The sequence below is a fragment of the Macaca fascicularis genome, chromosome 10 (genome assembly GCF_037993035.2).
Source record: "Macaca fascicularis isolate 582-1 chromosome 10, T2T-MFA8v1.1".
Lineage (NCBI taxonomy): Eukaryota > Metazoa > Chordata > Mammalia > Primates > Cercopithecidae > Macaca > Macaca fascicularis.
In genome coordinates this window covers 71,320,758-71,334,791 of record NC_088384.1, presented here as the reverse complement: position 1 = coordinate 71,334,791, position 14,034 = coordinate 71,320,758, and the positions used below count along the sequence as shown (strand labels likewise).

The window sequence follows — 14,034 nt, the reverse complement described above, 5'->3', positions numbered from 1 at the left end:
CAATTTTATAAAATTGGCTAAAAGAGGAAGAAAGAAAGAGAGGAAATGAGGAGTGGAATGAAGAAAGGAGGAAAGAAAGGAAGCATCAATGGCAGAGGTTGTTGTAAAACTAGATTATGGCTGGCAGTAGGAGGAGTTACACATTAGCCTGACTCCATAAATACGGCTCAAAAACTAAAAATCCCACCATGTTATGGATTCTGACAATATGTTACCTTTCAGAATATCTCTGAAAAATTGTACAATAATCACAAATAGAATTGAATAATAATAAAATTAAAAGGAGATATCTTATTTTCTAAATTCCCCAAAAAGATCACATAAGAGTATACTCAACAATGCAAATAATAATAACTAGCAGCGTAACAAAAGCCTAATGTATCAAATAAGATGACAGAAACACAAGCAAATGGTTATGACAGTAAGTGTAATTAGGTTACTTTAATAAGTGTAAAAGCCACTCGGATTGACTTAAACTCAATACAAATGTAAAGCTTTAAAAGTATAAAGTTAGAAAAATGTGTATTTGGGAAGGGAGCATCAAAAGAAAACATGAAGAACTACTTTAGAATCTATTCGGTTAGAAGTCTAGCAAAAAAATCTCCAGTGACAAAGAGTTGGTTATTTGATATTGATAACAATTTAAATATCTGATGAAATATAATGATGGGGTTTTATGTGTCAGATGATATGGTAAGATACAATACAAAAAAAAAAAACCTGTTGAAAATGTAATGAGGAGTTCCCAGATACAATATTATTAGTCAATGGCAGAACAAATAGACTAAGAATGACATGGAATGTTTGAAAAATGTGCTTAACAGGGTAGTCCTTGCTATAGGAATAGACAGGCTGGTCAATGAAACAGATGAAAGAGTTTAGAAATAGACCCAAGTAGATCTGGGATTTCAGCACATATTCTGGCTGACATTTCAAAGACACATGACTCAATAAATGACATTAAAACAACTAGTTGGCCATTTGGAAAAATAAACTGAATCCCAACCTCATTCCTTACACCAACATAAATTCCAGAAGGAACAGAGATGAAACATAAAAATGAAACTATAAAAATACTAGAGCAAAAGAACCAAAGATTATTATTCAGCACTAAAAAGAAATGAGCTATCAAACCATGAAAAGACATGTAGGAAACTTAAATGCATATTACTAAGTGAAAGAAGCCAGTGTGAAAAGGCTACATACTGTATGAATCCAATTATATGACATTCTGGCAAGGCAAAACCATGGACACAATGGTAGCCAGGAGTTGTGGGGTAGGGAGGGATGAATAGGAGTACAGAGGATCTTTAGGGCATTAAAAATACTTTGTATAATGCAATAATGGTAGATACATTTCATTATACATTGCCCAAAACCATAGAATGAACAGTTCCAAGAGTGAACCTTAATGTAAGTTATGGACTTCAGTAGGAGTTACATGGGATATCTCTGTACCATCCTCTCAATTTTGCTGTAAATCTAAAACCACTCTACAAAAATAGTATTTTTAAAAAACAACAAAATAAAAAAACATTACAGGCTGCTTTTTTAACTGTGAACATATACTTGCAGACACAGGATGGTATGCATATGTTATGAAATGCAGGCATATGCATATCTGTAATGTGTCTGCATATGTCAGTATATTGCATAAGAGGAAAACAGCAAAATTGTAATAGATAAATGTTGACATAATAAATAAAGGTTATAATGAAATTAAAAATGAAAACTAGTGGGAAAATATTCTCACCTAAATGACAAAGAGCTAATTTTTTTATTTGAAAAAAAATGTGTGTGAACCAATAAGAAAAAACAGAAACAATCTAAGAGGAAAATGGACAAAAGACTCCATTATAATTCACAAAAGAAGATATACAGTCATTATAAATATGAAGAGATGCTCTATCTCTTTATTATATAAAGAAATGCAAATAAAATAGTATCCTCTCTTTTTGAACTAGGTAAGATTAACTGGAATTGAAAATATACAAAATTAGTGGAAATAGGATTTCCAAACATGCCTGCATCATATTAGTGGGAGACTGAAAGGCATAACCTCCTCATCAGCAATTTTGGCAAAACCTAATAAAAGGTAGAATGTTCATACTTTGATGGAAAAATTATGCCTCAGAGATTTATCCTAAACTAATACCCACCCAGACTATGGAGATATTTATTCACTGAAATGTTTGCTGCAATATGATGTTTAATGGCAAAAAAAAAAAAAAAAGTGTAAACACCTGAAAGCTCACCCATAACATGGAATATTATGTATCTTTTAAAAATGAGATTTCCAAATCAATTGTAATGACAGAGGATGATGCTTATTAAAATATGAAATAAAAAAGCAGGACTCAAAGTGTAAATAAATTTTGATCCCAACATCTATTTACATATTTGAGCATATGTCTGCATCTATGTGTGTATACACATATATAAGAGAAATATGACAACTCACAATATTAAAACTGGCCATCCCTTAGTCATAAAATTACCCACAACTCTCAATGCTTGTATGCATTTTTTAGTGTATCCATAAGGAAATTGCATTTCTTTTGTAACGACAAGAGAAAAATAATTTAAAAAATAACTTACAACAGGAAAGTAAGTTTTACTGGCTCTAAGAGAAAACCAAGGATGTCTAGAAGATAATCAAATTCACACTAATCTAGGCTTAACTTTTGCTCTTAATCTGGGATATTTTTAGACATTTTTATAAAAGTACATTTTTGAATGTTAGCAGCAATCAACTTTCAAGTTTAACAAAAAGACACAATTTACATGATTTCTTCAACACAAGCATCAAAGAAACAAAGTCTTTGTTCTTAAGAAAACTTGAGCATCTAATAATCTGCAAGCAATAAAATTATATTGTTGTTGCTATTGTTCAGAAACAGTCCATTTACAAAGTGAGTTTAGGTTTATCCCCTAGAAATGCTGAAATCTAGACTGATGTCCCCAGACCAATTTTTATGCAAATTAATTAAAACTAAAGCATTAGCTTGAGCCAAACTTAATTACCAAGGCTCCAAGAAACAGTCATGTGATCTATTTCTAAAGAAAAGCGAATGAATTTTTGGATTATCTGTTCTAATGGTCTCCTCCCATAAGTATGGCTGATTGAGTTCACTGCATGAAAAATATATACATAAACTGTGGAATTCTTTGTGTTCTTTTGTTTCCTCGGCCAGGAGGGATTAGGGCAGAGGACAGTGGGGAGAATTCAACTAGTCTGAATATGAAGAGGGAAACATAAAGCTTGCCCCCATGGGGCCAAGAAAGCAAGATGGAATGTGTAAGGTCTGCGTGCACTGAGGAGAAAGGCAGATGGGCTGGAAGCCCCGAGGAGTCATTAACACACAGCAGGCCTGGGTGCAGCGCAAGGCGCTCAGGCATACCTTGTCTTTATGCAGTAGGTCAAAGCCTGCCTCGTTTTCAAAGCTAGGCACCTTGTTTTGTCTCTTCCCCCATTTTTAACTGTATTTAAGACAGATGAGGAAAAAAAGACATTTCTATTTCAAGAAAAGATTGTCAAACTATGTAAAGCACACAGGTGAAACAAATCAGGAGAAAGAAAGAAGTTTAGAGGGCCAGGAAGAGAAAATTCAAAACAGCGCTTTATCCTCAAAGTCAAGGGTCAAGCCTTACAAGTCACAGACAGCCTCAGGTGCCACCTCAAGCAGGCCCACCTTTTCAGCAGTGCCCCGGGCTCTGTTGAATGGTGACCTTCTCATTCTTGATTGAATTCCTCTGAAAATTTATCAAGTGGAGCACTGGGACCAGGGGACACACAGGAATACAGATTTTGGCCACATCCCCTCTCTGGATGCTCCACTCTTTCCCTTCGTGGTATAGACAAAGTCAGGTCACAAATAGTGAGTTAAAAGTCCCTGCAGCGACCTGGTGTGATGATTAGGTGCAATGGCCAGTTTCCTATATCAACAGTGATAGAAAATGAATCTCACTCAATCACAGTGAAGGTTCCCTCTCAGTATTAGCCACCCAATAAACAAACGTCAATGTGACTGGAAACTTCATCTGAAGACATAGCCATGAACCTAGGAGATTACCTAGTTCCACAGCCTTTTTTCTTTTCAGTAGATGATGAAATTAAAGGCCAAAAAGGTTGTGATTTGCCTAAAACATCCAGTTATCTTTATTCCCATTCCAGGGTTATCTGCAACAAATATAATGTGTAGAGTGCTTAGTAGCATAGGGGACTCTACCTTGTTGCAAGAGAAAGTAAGTTATAGTCCTTAATGACTATTTACAGACCTTGATGAGTACTCTAATAGAGGTCCAGTGAAATAGACATTGATTGATGACTTCGTATTAAATAGCTGCTGGGAAGGAAAATATAAATAAAACAAAATTTCTCTCTTAATCTGATAACAGAGACAAACACAGACACAACTACATCACGGTATGATCAGGATAATACTAAATAGATGAATGGGCAAAAGAACTCAACAAGCAAAGATATGGAAATGATTAATTCTGCCTAGTGATTCCGAGAATGCTATACAAAAAAACTAAGTTGCTAGTTTAGCTGTGAAAGATGAGGATAATTTTCCATATAGGAAAGGAAGAAAAAGGGTATTTCAGCCATTGGGAACATGTGCTAAGTAAGTACAAAGGCAAGAAATAAAGTAATATATTTAGAAAATGATGATTAGGTTGGTATATAGAGAGCACAGGGAAAGATAGGTGATTTGGCCCAAAGACAGAAAAGAGAGACATTAAGCAGAAACAAGAATTGCTTAAAAGTTTTGTTTCTCAAATGTTTTTCTTTTTTTTTTTTTTTTTTTTTTTTTTTGAGACAGAGTCTCGCTCTGTCGCCCAGGCTGGAGTGCAGTGGCCGGATCTCAGCTCACTGCAAGCTCCGCCTCCCGGGTTCACACCGCCATTCTCCTGCCTCAGCCTCCCGAGTAGCTGGGACTACAGGCGCCCACCACCTCGCCCGGCTATTTTTTTGTATTTTTTAGTAGAGACGGGGTTTCACCATGTTAGCCAGGATGGTCTCGAACTCCTGACCTCGTGATCCGCCCGTCTCGGCCTCCCAAAGTGCTGGGATTACAGGCTTGAGCCACCGCGCCCGGCCTCAAATGTTTCTAGAGTGCAAGTAGAGACTGAGAAAAAGTAGTTAAATTTGGTTAGACACCTAACTCACACACACATATGTTTTAGCTAGAATTTTTTCTTCTAAGCTATCACTCAATATTTTTCCCTATTTTTGAAATCGTTTCATTATAATTATTAAATTATATAATATGCAATTGTTATAAAATGCAGGTTAGCAAAATCAAAATCCTATGAATTTAAATCTCAACAACCACATTTGAGATATAGCCTTTCAGTTTTTGCCCCCGATAATATAAATGTGTGTAAGGACACATGTCCTGTGTATGTAGTTTAAAAAAGTGAAATTGCATTTTACCTTCTAAAATCTTTTTAAACCTCATAATGTGTCACTTAGTGGTTGCCTTCGGATTGATGAAATGTTGCTGTTTAGACTTTCTGTAATCCTTAAATTAGAAATTCATTGCTATTTTCTATTTTCTATATCTATCATCATTTCATGTTTCCTTTTGCTCACTACCCTTGCTTTCTTAGTGAACTCGAGTTTGATATCTAAAACATTTATTTGTTTCTTAATGTCTCCATCCATTTTCTATTCATTCAATCTTCTCATTTCCTTACCCACCAATTCTTATATTTCAGGTAAATACAAAGACACTTTCTATAGTTTTTGTTTTTCTGAATATATCTTTTACAAAAGTATTTTCCCTCAGCATAATTATATTATGTTTTAATTTTTAAGTACATTCTTTGTTTGCATAGCGGGAAATGGCTCTCCAAGCAAGACATTGCAGGAGATTAATTAAAGATATTGCCTTTACTTTGTGTAACAGAATCCTTCTCTCCATGCAGTCATTCTGTGGTCCAGACTTATCTGTAGCAGATCTGAAATGCAAAACCCGTGGCCCTAGTTTTATCAGAAATGGGGTTGAAGTCCCCCCATCCCAGTTCTTGAGACTGATTTTATAAACTCGATTTTAGAATTTTTACATGAATCCTTGTTAAATGTCCTGGCTTCATTTAATTTACTGAGAGTATTTCAGCCTTCATTTTGTTGTCTAATATAGTCTTTATTCAACACAGTTTCCCATAATCCGAAAATCTGCTCGAAGTGATTTTTTCCTCAGAAAGTGGAAATTGTTTTATATCTTAATAGAAAGAAATTTTTTTCACATATAATGCTTGGTTCCAGCAACTGTATGCTTTTTGAGGACAAGCACTGTATCTATCTTACTTAAGATCTACTCCAGCAGCTGGCATATTTACCACTGGTGGCACTCAATACATTGTAGAATGAATAACCAATAGTTCAGTCATCATCATTCTATATAGTATCCAAAGGTGATAAGGGTGGAAACTGGGTTGAGGTGAAAGATTTTAAATTGCTTTCTGCTGCATATTTTGTGGCCCATAGTAGCATGACGTAATCAAAAGAATAAAGGATGCAGATGGAATCCTTATATATTTCTGGTGGAAGTGTAAAACAGAACAAATTCTTTAGAACACTGTTTTGCAGGATCTAGTAAAGCTAAACATATATATTCTCTCTTATATAACCTACTTGTTCTCTGTCACTTGGTTTATACCCAAGGAATATGAGTCCATTAAAATATGTTGCCAAAAGAAACATTCAAGCAGTTTTATTTTAGCAGTGTTATTCATAACAGCACCAAATTGAAAACAATTCAACACTCATATGACGTAGTATATGCAGACAGTAGAATAGTATATATCAATGAAAAAGAATGAACAATTGATGCACACAGCAACTGGAATTAATTTCACAGACAACAGTTATAAAAAAACCTAAAATACAAAAGAGCATATGGTGCATGTCACATTTAAATGAATTTCTAAAACACACCCCACTGTTACCTGGTGGGCGTATGAACAGGAGGAAGCCACTGGTATGAGAATCGTTTTTGATCTGAATGGTAATTACACAGGAAAATTCGTGTGTATATATCTAAAGCATCATAAAGATGTACAGTTAAGGTTTGTACATTTTACTGTATGCAAGTAGATCTCAATTTTAAAAGCCAAAAAGCAAAATAAAGACATTTCCAGGCAAAACAAAAAGAAAAGAGGGATTGTAGTCAGGTAGAGCTGGTTATGATTTTTGAAAGCAGAACTGAGATCACAGGACTTACTTTACAGGGGTAATGTGATGATTAGAGATAATACGTGTGAAGTATCTAGGGACAGTCTGGCATTTTTTATGGGGATCAATAATTTGCAGATTTACTTACATCTTCTAGGCCAGTGCTTCTCAAGCTTTAACTTGCATGCAAATCACATGGACATCTTGTTATACAATGCAAGCTCCGATACTGAAATTCTGCATTTTTGAAAAGCTCTCGGGTAATTCCAATGTTGCTTGTCCATGGACCATACTTTTGTTAGGGACAAGCTGCCCCAGGTCTGCCACCCCCACCCCGAACAATGCAGCTGAAACTTACCCCGAATACTCTGCGACTGCATTCCTAGACCCTTATCTAGGCACTAAGCAAGGTCACCAGACTTACTTACAGCCCTCCGGGTGGCATGGGGGAGGTCGTGAGAAACGTGGATAAACCTAAGTTACATGCTCTTGTAAGTTCCTATATTGTAAACTGGTCACGAGATGATATGTGGTAAAGTTAACAAACAACCCCAGGGTCTGTCTCCACCATATAAACCCCTCATTTTGTAAGCTGAAGGCTGCCTCCTCTGACTGGTGGGGCAGCCGGGCAGGCTAATAAACTTACTCGCCTGACCTTCGGTGTCTCTCTCTCTCTCTCTCTCTCTCTCTCTCTCTCTCTCTCTCTCTCTCTCTCTCTCTCTCGTCCTTTCTCTCAACTAACCTTACAACTTTGAGTGGCAGTGGGAAAGAATGAGGATGAACGGGCTTTTCAAAAAGTGGAAAGGTCTTGATCAAGTTCAAATTTTAAAAGGCCTTTCTGCAATCAAATCACAAAATAGAATATAGGAGAAGAAAATGAAAGATTCAAGAGACAGATGATATATCCCTAAATGAGGAAAGAAGGCAGGAGGCTAGAAAGTGGGAAAACCGAAATATTTTGCAGAACCATGAAGATGGCATTTCATTGAACTTCAGGAGTGATGAAAAAAATCATCAAAAACCGCTTGAGGTTTTTATATTCAATGATCAAATAGATAAACATGCTTTAGTTTTAATTATTTTATTGGATCCTTTTGATTAAAACTGAGCTCAGGAGGAGTGGATATCACGCAAAAGGCATGATTTTTCCCTTATCTGGGTCCTGCTAGCAGAGAATGAATCAAGGGGACGTAGTATCATGGGCAGTTTAAAAATAATTGTATCATAGAGGAAACTCTAAGATGAGGAGTTATATAAGTCAGCTTTGCTGCAGTAACAAATAACCCCAAAAATCCCATTGGGGGGCTCAACAACAAAGGCTGATTGTGTCTCTTTTTAGCCCTGCTTGACTGTGTTCCACATGCTTTCCCTTCAGGATCTAGATGAAGGAACATGGTCTATTAGGAACAAAAGAGCTGCAGGCAACATACGATGGATCTGAAGCCTTCTGCTTGCTTGCAGTACGCATGATGTCTGTTCCAGTGCCATTTCCTAAACAAGTCACATGAACAGACCTGTGTCAATGTGGTGGGAACATACACTTGCCCCACAAGGGCCACTGCATGTCACATTGTCACAGACAGGGAAATATAATCCTCTTATAGGAAGAAGTAGAGACAAGTTGAAACCGTAATGCCACCACAGGGATGGACTCAGGCAAAGAGTCCACGCTCCTCTCAATCTGCTTTGCATCTATAACCAACCCTAGCTCTAGAATTTTTTTAAAAAATTTCCATAGTTAAATATCCTCAGCACAAAATCTTTCATTAGCCTGAGGCAAAATGGACAGATTTCAATTTCCTCTCTTAATGAGCACTTAAATGTTTTAAACTCTACAGGGGAGGGTAGGAGGAGAAGCCAAGGCGTGAGGAAGAAAAACCATTACTAGATAATCAACCTAAGAGTAATCAAGAGTTGGCTGAATTCTCTCCTGACCTTCGCTGTATTTAGTATGTGTCTTAAGAGAATGGCTGAGCTGTTATCCCCCCAGTTCCCTTGTGCCCACATGACTCAAGTTTTTTATGCTCTGTTGATGGAAAAATGAAAGTGCAAGTAGTGTTTTCATTTTCTAGGAATCCTCACTATGGGAAACATTTGTATCTTAAAAGGAAATTAAATGTAGTTAACCCATACAGCCCAGAAATTATTGTAAAATTTGAAAATTTCCAGGTTGTGTCCTCTATCCACATCCTGTGCATTGATAAGCTATATAAGTATGGCAGTTTCAAATCAGTTTCCAAAAAAAAAAAAAAAGATTTTTTCCTAAATTATCAGGATATTTCTCAGAAAATAATTGATATAAATCTGACGACTAGAAAAATTGTATCTTTGCCCTCCACTTTGGTTTCAAAACTGTTCTCTATCTCTCCATGCACGATTAAAGCATGGTTTCTGAAGGTCAGGAATAAAGCTGTGGTCATGCATATCACGTTTCTTTTATTTTTCAATCACTGTTTTGACAGGACAAGAGAATGATTCAACGAAGAATGAAATAAAAATTGAAACAGAATCCCAGAGCTCATATATGGAAACAGAAGGTACTGAAACCAAAATATATTGTTATCTTAGAATGATATGAAATTGTGAACCATGACTTCTGTATATACCTGTGTGTGTGAGTGGCATGTGTGTGTGTTTTAAGCAATGATTACTGGAGGATAACAACAGTGCTCAACTTGGTGTACCTATTGAAACTTGAAGGGGGAAGAAAGAACTCTAACTTTCTATGCCATAGTCTCTATTCTCTCAATGATTCCAACTAAGACATCCCTGAGTGTCTGTCTGTCTCTTTTTAGAACTTGCATCAAACCAAGAAGATGCAGTGATTGTGGAGAAACCAGAAGTGATTCCATTAACAGATGACCAAGAAGAAAAAGAAGGTGAAAAAGGTAGGACTGCTCTTAAATTAACCCATCAAGAATAGAAAGTTTCTGTGGATTCCTGCCTAGAATTCAACTATCAATTTATTCTCATGCAATTACAATTTGTAAAGGGGGAAAATGAACATTGCCTTAACCCCAAATCTCCTTTTGAAAGTGGAATAAAATCTAGAAGTAGCAAAATAAGATACTTGGAAGACTTACAGCAACTACATATAGCATAAGGATGTTTTTGTTATTCATTTAGATTCAATTTAAATTTTTAAAATTACAGTATTGAGAAAGCCTATAAGAAATCAAAATTATGGGCTAGAGGGATAAAGTTCATAAAAAGTCTGAAATGGCTTTAAAGCAAATAGACTGACCTTTTTGTATGGATTTCATCTGTCTTCCTTCGTATAGTAGTGATGAAAGAAACAATTTATGTAGAAGAAGCAAGTTATATGAACCTAAATTGCAAGTTTGTTTGCTAATATTAGGATGCAATCATATTGAATACTGTTTTAAAAAATAAGTAGCATTATAATGATTTCTGAAAACTCAAGAGGAATGAATACTCCGTAAATATTAAGGCAGCATGCAGGGCAAGAAGCCAACGTATTGGAGTGAAGATAGAAATATTTTTAAAAATAGATGTTAAAAAATTATTCTGAGTAATTCAGGATTAATTGAAGAACTTAAAGAATTCAATGTTTAAATATAAAGCAATCTCTTAAAAGAAGCTCATGAAATAATTTTTGTTACAATATATCCTAAATCATACTGCTCTTAAATAAATATGTATTTTCAAAGCAGTTGCAGAGTAATAACTTGACAGGTCTTGTTTAAAGAACACAGTGATCAATTTTGTTTCCAAATTAAAACTCAGACATGATCTCAATTGTAAAATCAGGTCAATAGCAACTACAGCTTCCAAATTATGAACTCTTCTTGGCAAGGGCATTGACACAGTTTAATTGCTAAACCATGTTAGAGATTTTGACACTTTTAAAATTTTGACTGCATTTACAGTGTGACATTCTTCTATGTCTATGCCTCTAATAAACTTTTCTCTATTGCAAATCGTAGTTCAGACTCACGACTCCACATTCCTGTCAAGTCAAATAAAGGGTATATTTGAAGTTATTTCATGTCTAATATTGATAACTGAGAATTGATACAACCCTTACTCAGAATCAGATACATGGTATTGCTCTCTTCAATTGCAGTTTTAAAATGTAAAATAGACAATGCTGTGCATGTTAGCTCAATTTCTCTCTAGCAGAAATTGTTTGCTTTGTTTATTGCATTTCAAGAAATGCAAATGGTAAAGAGGAACATCGAACAGCTGTACGTTTTCCTCTTTTTGACTTGACCTATAAGAAAAAAGCTGGCATTCAGCACACATTGACATGTTTCCCTTCTCCCAGAGCCTTCCCAAGCATTGAACACTACTCTGATGACTGAAGAAGTAAATACCCTCCTTTCCTCTCTTCCTTGTAAATATGCCAATCTTTTTCTGATAATGGTGGAATAGCATGTGGGAAAAAAGCAAGGTGAAATTCTGCTCCTTGCTTTTAGCAACTATGAGGTTGAATTTCTTTGTTAAAATTTGACTTTTCACTGTAAGATGATTACCAATGCTGGTAGTCTTGAATTAAACACATTTTCTCTCCCATCTTTATCATAGATATTTCACTTGGCCCTGCCTTGAATATTTCTGGTATTTAAATTTGAAATAATTTTATACTGTTTTAAAAAATAAGTGAGCATTATAATGATTTCTGAAAACTCAAGAGGAATGAACACTCAGTAAATATTAAGGCAGCATTCAGGTCAAGAAGCCAATAGATTGGAGTGAAGATAGAAATATTTTTAAAAACATATTTTAAAAAACTATTTGTCATCTTATACTTTGCATCGAAGTAAGAGTGAAAAGCTATTTTGTTCCCTATGTGAAAAGTACTCACAGGAAAGGAGGCAATGTAGACTCATGGTGCTCTGCAGTAGCTCTGCTCCACCATTGATAAGCTGGGTGACTTTGGACAAGTTACTTAACCTACCTGCTTCAGGTTCTTCATCTGTAAGATGACGATGGCAAAAGTACCTGTCACATATATTTATGGTGAAAATGTAATTAGTAAAATGTGCAAAGCAATTAAAACAATGTGTGACACATAGAATGCACTCCATAAGTATTTAGTATTTATCATAATTTGATACATTGATGATAAAGTCAAGAAAATCCACATGTGATTTCCCTAAGTCCATTCATCATCCTTCTTCACTGTTTTGAATCTGTTGAAAATCACATATTCTACATTATCCTTCAACAACAACTGGTTCTACCCATTTGATTGGCAGCACCATCTCAGGCAGGCAGTTTTGATGTGCTCTAAACTCTTTACATTGCCACATATTTTATTCTAAAGAGATAAAACAACTAATAGAAGGAAGCCAGGTGGAAGGCATTTCTCTCCATTCATAAACACTTTGTTTGTCAGTATCTCAATCTTGCATTTGAGAAATAAATAAAACCATAACTTCTATTTTATTAAAAAAGAAACCATTGAGCTGTTGATAGATCCACAAAAGAAAAGTAGTAAATAAACTCAAAGTAGCAATTTTTTTACTTTCTTTTTATTTAGTTATTAAAAAGTCTTGTTTGAAAACATTTCGAGACTATAGCTCCAGATTTTGTATTCACAAAATAGTATCTTAATGGAAAGCTGTACATATGTATTAAGAATTATCTGTAAACAAAACAAATGAATATTTTATTATATTTGTAAAGATATTCTTTATAGCTTTAGAAGTATTCGTTCTCCTTTATTGTAAGAATCCTTTTAAGGAGGCAGAAAGTGATTCCTTAAAAAAAAAATCCAGACCGGGAAAAATATATAACCTTTTTCTCTCTTTTTGTAGCATTTTATAAGATTAGAAAATGTAGATAATCTTCAGGATACATCTTCTATGGCTCCCAGGTGTATGGGCACAGATGTTGCAACATTAAGTTTCGAAGTTAGCTCTACTAAAATATGGATTTTGAAAAGAAGGAAAAATATTCAGCAGAAGTTCATGCTGATAAAATTACACAATAGCACAATGGACACGTCCCTGGGAGACCTGAAATACAAAAATTTCAACAGGCATGAAGTGAGGTTTCACATATGGCAGCTTTTCTGATACAGCCACATTGCCTCTTCCTAAATGAGCCCAGTTTTATGATTTCCCAGCAGGACCTGCAACACATATGAAATCCAGTGGAATAACATCATTTAGGTTAATAACTAAATAGTAAAGTAATATTATAGAAGATCTTCTCTGAAAAGGATCTCATGTTTTAGTATAAAATATAAAGTCAGCATTAAAACATCTTTTTTATATTTGTTATTTAGGTGAATTTAGAAATATTTGACATAAAATCTTAACTATATCCACACTGTGTTGTTATTTCACAAAATTTTCATGTATGTTTATGATATATATTGGATTTTTTTTCTCTAAGTGTTACACAGAATGAATACATTTGGTCCCAATAATTTTTCATATCAATTAATAAGTGTAGCGTAGAATAGTAATCCTTTGTCTGTTTACCCAAGATTGAACAAAATATTGACAGAGACTTAAAGTATATTATGGTTTAATGTTTTCTTAGAAAAAGATGCATATGGGCAGGCATGCAAGTAAAGAGTTAAGCACAAGCCAGTGACAAGTGTAAACTATCATGCCCTTAGGTTCATGTTTTGAACCAAGCGTGGTCTGACCAGCATGACCTTGAGACATAGTGTACACACAGCCACGGCTTCTAGCCCTGGCTGTGTGATTCCTGGCAATGCTTAAACTTCGAAGAATCCCAGTCTCTAGGGTAATAATGAGGGGCATGAACTCAAAATTGCAGTTATAAGGTTCTCCAGTTTTATAAATTTTCTTAGAAGGCCAACTCTGAAGGACCACATTCTTGATGAAACAAGAGCGATGGCATGGGAGCCA

The 14,034-nt window shown here is 35.2% G+C and overlaps 1 protein-coding gene across 5 annotated transcripts in view; it reads left to right on the top strand.

The window, feature by feature from the left end:
- MACROD2 (mono-ADP ribosylhydrolase 2) overlaps positions 1–14,034 on the top strand; it is a 2,109,916-nt gene that overhangs the window by 2,032,784 nt on the left and 63,098 nt on the right. For all 5 annotated transcript variants that reach the window (XM_065522745.2, XM_045364082.2, XM_005568324.4 and 2 more), the window contains 2 exons: positions 9,646–9,720; positions 9,979–10,071. In XM_065522745.2, coding sequence (XP_065378817.1) covers positions 9,646–9,720; positions 9,979–10,071 — 168 coding nt within the window. The remainder of the gene's footprint in view (positions 1–9,645; positions 9,721–9,978; positions 10,072–14,034) is intronic.